This window comes from Pelophylax lessonae (genome assembly GCF_965119305.1).
Source record: "Pelophylax lessonae genome assembly, chromosome: 1".
NCBI classification, from domain to species: Eukaryota; Metazoa; Chordata; class Amphibia; order Anura; family Ranidae; genus Pelophylax; species Pelophylax lessonae.
In genome coordinates, this window is record NC_138768.1 from 238,651,887 (window position 1) to 238,663,230 (window position 11,344).

The 11,344-nt window shown below is 44.3% G+C and overlaps 1 protein-coding gene across 1 annotated transcript; it reads right to left on the reverse strand.

Annotated features, from left to right (window-relative positions):
• Positions 1 to 2,412: 2,412 nt before the first annotated feature.
• Positions 2,413 to 9,003, reverse strand: UBC (ubiquitin C). The gene is made up of 2 exons (XM_082243051.1): positions 8,857 to 9,003; positions 2,413 to 4,501 (listed from the first exon to the last, which is right to left on the reverse strand). The coding sequence occupies exon 2, from the start codon at positions 4,496 to 4,498 to the stop codon at positions 2,441 to 2,443; it is 2,058 nt and encodes a 685-aa protein (XP_082099177.1). The 5' UTR covers positions 4,499 to 4,501; positions 8,857 to 9,003; the 3' UTR covers positions 2,413 to 2,440.
• Between the last annotated feature and the right edge of the window lie 2,341 nt (positions 9,004 to 11,344).

Here is an 11,344-nt window from a genome sequence, read left to right on the forward strand (position 1 = left end):
CCAACAAAATATGAAAGACAACAGACATAATCTAACTGATGCAAAATTAAAAGAGATTGTTTCAGGTTACTTTGATATATTCTTTGTTTAAAACCCCAAGGTATGGTAAATAGACATGGCTGCAGAGCAGGGACTGAAGAGGAAAAAAAAAAAAAAAAAGATTTACAGTCTTTTGTAAAACACTGGAATGTTCTAAACAGGAGCATTTTTTTTTTTGGCAAGAAATGTCAGGGTCCACAATGAGGAGAAACCATTTACCCAATACTTTTCGGATGACAGGTTTTCTTTAATATTTGTATTGTCAGTTAAATTGAGTCCCCATTACTTTAAAAACTATTTGAACACGGGTATGCCACATTGAGATTCTTCTGCCATGTTGTAGAATACTGTCAGTGTTCCTGATTAGATTCTCATTTCTTTCTGATACTTAGACATTCGAGAAAAAAAAAAAATTTGCCCTCTTGGGACACCAGTAGCAATAAAAGCTCATAAGTTCCAAACTTCCCCTTCTCAAAATGTGGTTTCTTTGGGGCTTGTGTCCCCATCAGACGTATTTTCTACATTTGCTACTGATGCACAGGCCAGGAAAAACCAGCACTTAGCTGCTTCTCTCCCTAACATCATTAGGGCCTACCTTTCCTCACTACTGCACCATTTGGCCACCAGGGGAGTTGTGAAATACCTGTAGCTTTTAGATTTGGTCCAACACATGACTCATTCTCTTACTTGACAATGCTGGTAACTCAAAAGAGTACATGATGCTGTCCCACTACGACAGAGTATGTCAAACCAAAAACGAATATTTTCATAGCATTCACGCATTGGGTAAAACCAGCCTGTCAGTTTTTACATGCAATTATCGCTAGCAGCTGTTCTATCCACTAGCAATAATCACTGTATTCCACCAGCAGGGACTGCTTCCCCTGCCTGGAGAACATAAGCGCTCCATGGGAGGGATTCTCCCCCCCCAACGCTGAGTTGACGAGAGAAATTAAGCAACTTTCTTTCCTGGAACCTGTGGCTGCAAGAATAAAAATTACTAGGTCTTTTGCCAGCCTATATTTAAAAAGGCAAGCTGCATTTACTTTCAAATCTGATAAAGTGCTATAGATCTTTAACCACTTGCCTACTGTGCACTTAAACCCCCTTCCCATCCAGACCAATTTTTAGCCTTCAGTGCTCTCACACTTTGAATGACAATTGCGCAGCCATGCTACACTGTACCCATATGACATTTTTTTTCACACAAATAGAGCTTTCTTTTGGTGGTATTTAATCATCACTGGGTTTTTTATTTTTTTTTTGTAAAAAAGACAGAAAATTTTGAAAAAAGTTTATTTTCTGCGAGTAATTTTTGAAAATAAATAATTTCTCCTTCACTGATGTGCGCTGATGAGGCGGCACTTATGAGGTGGTATGCCGCACTGAGAGGTGGCACTGCTGGACAGCACACTCAGTGCCCATAGTGCTGCCAGTCAGTGCCTAGATGAGCAGGCACTGACTGGCAGCACTATGGGCACTGCTGGGGGGCACTTTGTGTATGTTTTTTACCTTGTGAAATCAGGGCACTGGTGATCAGTGCCCTGATTACATTCTTCTGTGTCCCCGGCGGCTGATCGGCTCTCCTCCTTCCTCACACTGCAGTCTCCGTGTGAGGAAGGAGCGCTGGCGATGAGCTCATATGTTTACATATGAGATCATCTCTCATTGCATGGGCCGATCACGTGGCAAATGGCCGCTGGGATTGGCCATTTACCACGATCGGCGATTGGCTGTGTCCAAGGGACACGGCCGACACAGATTTTCCCAGATGCGCGCGGGGAGCCTGTGTCTGGGAGGCCGTTCAAAGACGGCCTACCGAAAATTAGAGTCCGCGCTGCAGCCGTCTTTCGGCTAAAGCGCGGACCGGAAGTAGTTAAAAAAAAAAGTCAGCTTGTAGTACAGGAACCTTTCCTAAAAATCAGAGCGATTTCAGTAGCGCTAATACAGCTCTCAATAACCACTTACCGGCCCACCCACATAGACCTACGTTGGCTGACTTTAAGTGGTTGTACCGGGGTGTTGCTCAGTCTTTTGTGCCTGCACTATCACCATTTCTACTATTCGCCAATGCATGGGAAAAGAAAAAAAAAAAAAAAAAAAACTTTCCAAATCAGTTCTTACTCCCACTTATCACTTTTAGGCCCCTTTCACACAGGCAGACCCCGTTCAGATACAGAGCTGCGGATCGATCCCCCGCTGAGTAAAACAGATGGACTCCTGTGTGAAAGGGGCCTTACTCCATTGGCTATAATTAGCCAAAAATGTTTCTCGTTCGGCCATTAACAGCATATACAAAACAAGGCAAATACACTTTTGGAATGCAATTACTTTATTGAAACAAAGTGCAACTGAAGCATGAACTTAAAATGCAAGGAAAAGCAGTACTGATTGTCAATCTTTAAAAACCACCCCTCAGGCGCAAAACAAGGTGCAGAGTAGATTCCTTCTGAATGTTATAATCAGACAAAGTACGGCCATCTTCTAGCTGTTTTCCTGCAAAGATGAGCCTTTGCTGATCTGGAGGAATGCCTTCTTTATCTTGAATTTTGGCCTTCACATTTTCGATAGTGTCGCTTGGCTCCACTTCTAGAGTAATGGTTTTACCAGTTAAGGTCTTCACAAATATTTGCATTCCTCCTCTTAGACGGAGAACAAGATGGAGGGTGGATTCTTTCTGTATGTTGTAGTCTGAAAGGGTGCGGCCATCCTCTAGCTGTTTTCCTGCAAAAATCAGCCTTTGCTGATCTGGAGGAATACCTTCTTTGTCTTGAATTTTAGCTTTGACATTCTCAATTGTGTCACTCGGCTCAACTTCCAGAGTAATAGTTTTGCCAGTTAGGGTCTTGACAAAGATTTGCATCCCACCTCTCAGTCTGAGGACAAGATGTAAAGTGGATTCCTTTTGGATGTTGTAGTCTGAAAGGGTGCGGCCATCTTCTAGCTGTTTGCCAGCAAAAATCAGCCTCTGCTGGTCTGGAGGAATACCTTCTTTGTCTTGAATTTTGGCTTTCACATTCTCAATGGTGTCGCTTGGCTCCACTTCCAGAGTAATAGTTTTGCCAGTTAGGGTTTTAACAAAAATCTGCATACCACCCCTCAGACGCAACACCAAGTGCAGAGTGGATTCCTTCTGGATATTGTAGTCAGAGAGGGTGCGACCATCTTCCAGCTGTTTGCCAGCAAAAATCAGCCTCTGCTGGTCTGGAGGAATACCTTCTTTGTCTTGAATTTTGGCTTTCACATTCTCAATGGTGTCACTTGGCTCCACCTCCAGAGTAATAGTTTTGCCAGTTAGGGTTTTAACAAAAATCTGCATACCACCCCTCAGACGCAACACCAAGTGCAGAGTGGATTCCTTCTGGATATTGTAGTCAGAGAGGGTGCGACCATCTTCCAGCTGTTTGCCAGCAAAAATCAGCCTCTGCTGGTCTGGAGGAATACCTTCTTTGTCTTGAATTTTGGCTTTCACATTCTCAATGGTGTCACTTGGCTCCACCTCCAGAGTAATAGTTTTGCCAGTTAGGGTTTTAACAAAAATCTGCATACCACCCCTCAGACGCAACACCAAGTGCAGAGTGGATTCCTTCTGGATATTGTAGTCAGAGAGGGTGCGACCATCTTCCAGCTGTTTGCCAGCAAAAATCAGCCTCTGCTGGTCTGGAGGAATACCTTCTTTGTCTTGAATTTTGGCCTTAACATTCTCAATTGTATCACTGGGCTCCACCTCCAAAGTAATGGTCTTTCCTGTTAAGGTCTTTACAAAGATTTGCATTCCCCCCCTCAGACGAAGGACAAGATGCAAGGTAGATTCTTTCTGAATGTTGTAGTCAGAGAGAGTGCGGCCATCTTCCAGCTGTTTGCCTGCAAAAATCAGTCTTTGCTGGTCTGGGGGTATCCCTTCTTTGTCTTGAATTTTAGCCTTCACATTCTCAATTGTGTCACTTGGCTCAACTTCTAGAGTAATTGTTTTGCCAGTCAAAGTTTTGACAAATATCTGCATACCACCTCTTAAGCGAAGAACCAGGTGGAGAGTGGATTCTTTTTGTATGTTGTAGTCTGAGAGGGTGCGACCATCTTCTAGTTGCTTGCCAGCAAATATTAGCCTCTGTTGATCAGGTGGGATACCTTCCTTATCCTGGATTTTGGCCTTCACGTTCTCAATTGTATCACTTGGCTCCACCTCCAGAGTTATGGTTTTACCAGTCAAGGTCTTAACAAATATTTGCATCCCACCTCGAAGACGGAGAACTAGGTGCAAAGTGGACTCCTTCTGAATATTATAGTCAGAAAGTGTACGGCCATCTTCTAACTGCTTTCCAGCAAAGATCAATCTCTGCTGGTCAGGTGGGATTCCTTCTTTGTCCTGAATTTTAGCCTTGACATTTTCAATGGTGTCACTTGGTTCAACCTCAAGGGTGATGGTCTTCCCAGTAAGTGTTTTCACAAATATCTGCATGGTCTACAAAAGAAAAAAAAAAGTCAGATTAACAAAAAGTTGACCAGGTTTATGAAGAAAATTAAAAAGACTAGATCTAGCTGGTTGGTTGTCACCCTACACATAGCCACAATGGGAAATTGAAACCCCTAAAGTGATGTCACCAGAACCTGTGGGCCCATTGGTAGATTGCCCTGCTATTACAGTTCTTGTGCAAACCTAAATTTGAGATTATCTTACTTTTTATAATGGTCACGCAGACAAATAGAGAGGGTGAATCTCCACAATGGGGGGCATAGAAAGCAATACAAGCTGATAGGTGGTTCAATTCCCCTCAAACAAAAAACCCACTCAAGTTTTGCATATAGGTATAATCTCTAAAGTAACAAACCTTCAGTTTTTTTTAGGGGGGGGGGCCCACAAACATGTCATACTTACCTGCTCTGTGCAAAGGTAATGCAGGCAGGGCAGCCCTAATCCTTCTTTGGTCCCCACCCTCTGGTCGAGGTCCCCCGTAAGAAGCCACTCCGTGGGGCACTTGTGCAGGCTTGCTTCTAAACCAGGGGTGGGAAACCTGCGGCCCGCACGATCGTTACGTCCGCCCCCCCCTCCCCGTGCCGCTGTGTAAGAAGGAGCCGATGACTCCGTCCTGACACTGAGTCTCCGAAAAGGGTGGACCTGAGGCACAGAGCAGTGCACCTCGAGCCCGCCCATTTGTGTGACAATAGCGAGTGAAAATTTGCTATTGTCTCATGGATCCTCCTCCGTCAAAGCCATTGGCCGAGGAGGAGGCGGGATGCGGGAGGACTCAGAGACGTGGGGACTGAAGAGAGGAAACCGCCGCTACAACAGGTAAGTCAAGTGCACCGGTTTGGGGGGGCTTGGCACGCTGTTCACTCTGCATTGAAAGGGGGCACGCTGGGGGGTCTCTGCATTGAAAGGGGGCACGCTGGGGTCAAATATAACAGGTTAATTTTTAAGTTGACTATTTTGTACGGCCCCCCGAATGATGTTACAAAAATCCAAATGGCCCTTGGCAGAAAAAAAGGTTCCCCACCCCTGTTCTAAACCATCGACAGGGCAGCTTGGCCCCGCCCTTCCCCACAGAACTTGATTGACAGCAGCAGGAGCCAATGGCTAATCTGCAGTGAGGGATAGAGCTGGGAAAGCCGCAGCTCTTGCGCCCATCTCTGAATTGAGCTAAGGTAGGTATAAGGGGGTTAAGTTAAAGTGGTTGTAAACCCTAAGCCTTTACAACCACTTTAACTTCAGCAGCAGGCACTGCCAAGGATATTCATGGATTTAGTACCTTTTGAGGCACTGCATAGCCTTTTAGGAGAGTGTCAAAACCATAAACACATTCACGTGGCCAAAACAAAAAACAAACACATTTAACAAGTTTTTTCCCCCTTCTTTACATGGATTTGAATGCAGCTACATGGTTTTCAATAGGGAAATTCACACAGGTGTGTAAACTTGTTCAGATCCCAACAAAAACCTGTCTGACAAATGCACACAACATGCATTCTAGAAAAAGGCCAATTTAAAAACATGTCTGACATTGCATATGTGTGAACCTGCACTTTGATCTGAGACATTGCATGCGATTTAGCGCACTGCTCTGCAAACCACATGCGAAGTCTGTGCGGTCCAAACTCAACCATACAGATTGTATTGCTGAATTCACATGGCATTTGGACCAACCCTTTTTTGGTCCGCACCAGAAGCGGATTGCATGGGTGTTCACACCTATGCAACCCGATTCATATCCAAACTGACAGTTTGCACTGCAATATGCAAACTGATCTGGGGGTGTTAACTTTGTATTGACACCCGCAGCGATTCGCATATGGCAGTGTGATCTGACTGCGAGTTGAGTGCGATGCAGGAACCCACAGTGGATTTGCAGGGTTCCCGCATTGCATGTGTGTGAACTGGCACTACAAGTATAACAGGAAGAAATTGTACATCATTTAACCAGCTCTTTTCTGGAAGAGTTTTCAAATTTAAATTTGTATTTTTTTGCTAGAAAATTACTTCAAACCCCCAAACATAATGAATATATATATTTTAGAATAGACCCTAGAGAATAAAATGGCAATGTTTTATGTCACACTGTATTTGTGCAGCAGCCTTTCAAACACAATTTTGGGGGGGGATACACTAACGGAAAAAATTAGCCCAATTTTTTTTGCATAACGTGAAAGATGTTACATCGAGTAAACAGATACCCAACATATCATGCTTTAAACTTGTGAAAGCTTGTTTAATGGGGACAATAGAAGGTACTGTATCTCTGTATGCGACTTTTTTAAAAAGGTTTACAGGTTTAGTTACAGCGGCAGGAAGGGGTTAAAAGTGCCCAGTACTGAAGGGGTTAGAAAAATTCATTTGTTTTAGCCTGCACACCCAAGTGACAGAGGTTTCTCCAGTCTTGCAAAGGCCATCAGTCAACTTCCTGCCCAGCAAATGGCAGCATCAGATCACTTCCGGACTTTACTGACGGCTCCAGTATGCATGAAGCGGCAGGGGAACCTCTCATTCACACTGCCTCAAAGTGATCCTGTGGCGATTGTGCCCATGTGACCACTTTTATTCGACACAAACGCCCATAGTAAAAAAAAAAAACCTGATACCAGGGTTATTGCAGCTAGCTGCTGCCATAACAACGGTATTTAGCATCAAAGTAATGACATTTGTTTTTACTATGGGCTGGTCAGCAAGTGGTGAAAGTCAAAAGCTTGATTTTGACTAACTAAGCTAAAAAAAAACCCCCAAAAAAACCCACTTCACTCCCGTTCCAAACTTATCTTAGCTACCCTGTAACAGAAAAAAGGTCTATACTTCTTCTGAAGCTGCTCCAGTCACTTGATCGGATCCCAGTGCCAGCTGACAACTGATGCCACCCCCCATAGTAAGTATGGATAGTGTCACCACATGTGCATTTACAGCTGTTGTCAGCCATCTCCACTGAAGCCACTGCTGGTGGGATCATGTGACCAGAGGGACCTCAGAATATAGGCAAGCATTAGCATCTTTTCTTTGACAGGGTAGATTGTATAGGATTAGAATGATGGAGGGAGTGGGATAATACTGGCCATACACTATACAAAAAAATAGTTTAAACTCACTTTCAAAAAACACACTCGGCAGTGAGAGCGCAAATGATCGTGCCATCATGTAATGGCCGATAAATCGTTCAATAAACATAAATTACTCATTTTTTTTGTTTGTTTTTCACATATAGCTAATGCATTAGATGAAACTACAATAAAGTGGAGTTCCACCCATTTTAATAAGTTTAGATGTACGCAATTCCCTTTAAAAATACTTTTATCAATGGAAACCATTTTTTTTTTGTAATGCAAGATTTCGTCACTAGGCGATTCACAAGGGCTGCTGGGATACATCCCAGCAGCGCTTGCAAATCGCCGAGTGAAGTAATCACCTATAGGCAGCCGGACCCAAGAAGGGAGGATGAATAAAAAAAAAAAAAAAAAAATAGTTTCCATTGGTAAAAGTATTTTTAAATGGGATTACATACATCTAAACTTATTAAAATGGGTGGAACTCCAGTTTAACCTTTCAATTGATCGTTAAGCAGAAAATTCCCAAACTTGTCCTTTATTTTTTTTTTCTTGGCTGAAACCCATCACAACTGATTTGTGCCCATTAACTGACAAAAAAAAAAAATAAAATAAAAAAAAAAATTGTCCAAATGACCGAATTTCATGCTGTTTTTCCTATAGTGTATGGCCAGCATTAGTTAGATTTTGAATCAACTTCCCCTTTGAGTGTTTACAGCCATGTGAATGTAGCCTAAGGCATAGATCATCCACTTCTGGATTATAACTGCAGTAACAGCTACAATTACTGCACAAGAAGAGACTTGATCAGAATGTGACTGTTGTGTGAAAACACTAAGAGCCCACTGCCTCAAAAGCCTGTCAATATACATTACATGTAAATATGGCTTTAATCCTGAAAGAGGAAATAAAAATAGAATTCCACCAATCAGCCATGAACACACACCGCCCCCTACAGACCCCGCCCACCACTATCCAACACAATCTACCGTTAGTAATGGCGGGCTCCCCGCGCTTCACACACGGCCATACCCGCCAACGCTAAAAAAAAAAAAAAAAAAAAATATAATAATATATATATATATATATATAGGAAAAATATATAGAAAAACACTTGGAAGACACCATACTGACTATTGTGAGCGCACGAGGCTGAAGGGCAAAGTGGCGCCTAACCTCCCTACAGAGGCAGCACAACCCCATACAGCCGCCAATGTGCGCTCTACAGTCCCAATCTCCTCATACAACCCCACATATAAGCCCTATTCCCGGGAAAGCGCGCCGCTAACTTACTGCTTGGGGTCCTCCGATACACGTCCTGCTTCTCCAAATCACCACAAAGATGATGCGTCACTAGCTGAGCTGCCAGCATTTATAGTACCGACTTTGTATCCTTCCGCTAAACCTGCGTCAGGGTCTATTTGACATCGGCGGATAAAGGAAAAAGCTCGTATGTCACCCTGCTATGTAGTACGGCTGTGCTGCGCTATAATGTTCAATATGGACACACTTTTGATGAAAGTAAAACATATATATATTTGCTTGGCAGGAGGCCAGGGTCCGGCGCACTGATACACTAAGCTGTATGTGAGGGGATCATTAGACGGCTCAGGATTGGTTGGCCCTCATGTACAGTAGGGGGAAGGTGCTGGAACAGGGCGTTTTGTTGTCTCTTTGTGTTCGTTGTGGATATGTACAGAAAGGGGGACTATAATACACAGTCCTATATATGGAGACATTGTTTTCTCTAATGTAGCTGTACGTGTTGTACTGGAGGAGAAATATAAAGTCCCGGGGAGGGGAGGGGGCGCACAGGGCCCTCAATAACAACTCATCCTTTGTTGCTTAGTCATGGGGATGTGTCTGGAGTGTGCACACATTAATGGCGTCTATTCATCAGTGTCCCCATAGAACACTATCAGTGCTTGTGTATGAATGACTGATCCTCATAGACCTTCATACTACATGAATGTACAATATAAACACATAAGGAAAGGGGTGACAAAGGCTCATTGCTGCATGTCGTGCTGTGAAAAGACCTTTAGCCTTCGTTGGAGTTGGAGGTGGGTTTGAAATTAATTTTAAACCCGCATTTAATTGCGAGTTCTGGGTGATTTAAAGACATATGTGCTGCTTTACTGCATACATGTCTATTGAAATCACCCCTGAAGTCCCCAAAAGCAGCACAGCAACTGCTTTTGCAAATCGGCGCAGCGCTGCAAAGTCGACGGCTGATTCAGACGGGGCCATTGCTGGCGATAGGCTGCGATTTGACATGTCAAATCGTGCCGATGTGAATGGGGGCTTAGGCTACATTCACATAGGAGTCTGTGTAAAACAATGGCAGACTGATCGGAGTCTCTGCAAAACAATGACAGGCTGATCAGAGTCTGTGCAGAGCAATGACAGGCCAAAAGGAGTCTGTGCAGAGCAATAACAGGCCGATAGGAGTCTGTGCAGAGCAATGACAGGCCAAAAGGAGTCTGTGCAGAGCAATGACAGGCCAAAAGGAGTCTGTGCAGATCAATAACAGGCCGATAGGAGTCTGTGCAGAGCAATGACAGGCCAAAAGGTGTCTGTGCAGAGCAATAACAGGCTGATAGGAGTCTATGCAGAGCACTGACAGGCCAATAGGAGTCTGTGCAGAGCATTGACAGGCCAATAGGAGTCTGTGCAGAGCAATGACAGGCCAAAAGGTGTCTGTGCAGAGCAATAACAGGCTGATAGGAGTCTATGCAGAGCACTGACAGGCCAATAGGAGTCTGTGCAGAGCATTGACAGGCCAATAGGAGTCTGTGCAGAGCATTGACAGGCCAAAAGGAGTCTGTGCAGAGCAATAACAGGCTGATAGGAGTCTGTGCAGAGCACTGAAAGGCCAATAGGAGTCTGTGCAGAGCAATGACAGGCCAATAGGAGTCTGTGCAGAGCAATAACAGGCTGAAGGAGTCTGTGCAGAGCAATGACAGGCCAATAGGAGTCTGTGCAGAACATTGACAGACTGATAGGAGACTGTACAGAGCATTGACAGACTGATAGGAGTCTGTGCAGAGCAATGACAAGCCAATAGGAGTCTGTGCAGAGCATTGACAGGCCAAAAGGAGTCTGTGCAGAGCATTGACAGGCCATTAGGAGTCTGTGCAGAGCATTGACAGGCCAATAGGAGTCTGTGCATAACATTGACAGACTGATAGGAGTCTGTGCAGAGCATTGACAGACTGATAGGAGTCTGTGCAGAGCATTGACAGACTGATAGGAGTCTGTGCAGAGCACTGACAGGCCGATAGGAGTCTGTGCAAAGCATCAACAAACTAATTATTGACAGGCCAATAGGAGTCTGTGCAGAACATTGACAGACTGATAGGAGTCTGTGCAGAGCATTGACAGGCTGATAGGAGTCTGTGCAGAGCATTGACAGACTGATAGGAGTCTGTGCAGAGCACTAACAGGCCGATAGGAGTCTGTGCAGAGCATCAACAAACTAATTGGAGTCTGTGCAGAGCATTGACAGGCTAATTGGAGTCTGTGCAGAAATATGATAGGTCAATAGGAGTCTGTGCAGAGCAATGACAGGCTGATAGGAATCTGTGCAGAGCAATGACAGGCCAATAGGAGTCTGCGCAGAGCAATGACAGGCCGATAGGAGTCTGTACAGAGCAATGACAGGCCGATAGAAGGCTGTACAGAGCAATGACAGGCCGATAGAAGGCTATACAGAGCAATGACAGACCAATAGGAGTCTGTGCAGAACAATGACAGGCCGATAGGAGTCTGTACAGAACAA

Bases quoted from the DNA above. Each gene is read 5' to 3' on its own strand.
- UBC (XM_082243051.1), bottom strand. From the start codon at position 4,498: ATGCAGATATTTGTGAAAACACTTACTGGGAAGACCATCACCCTTGAG.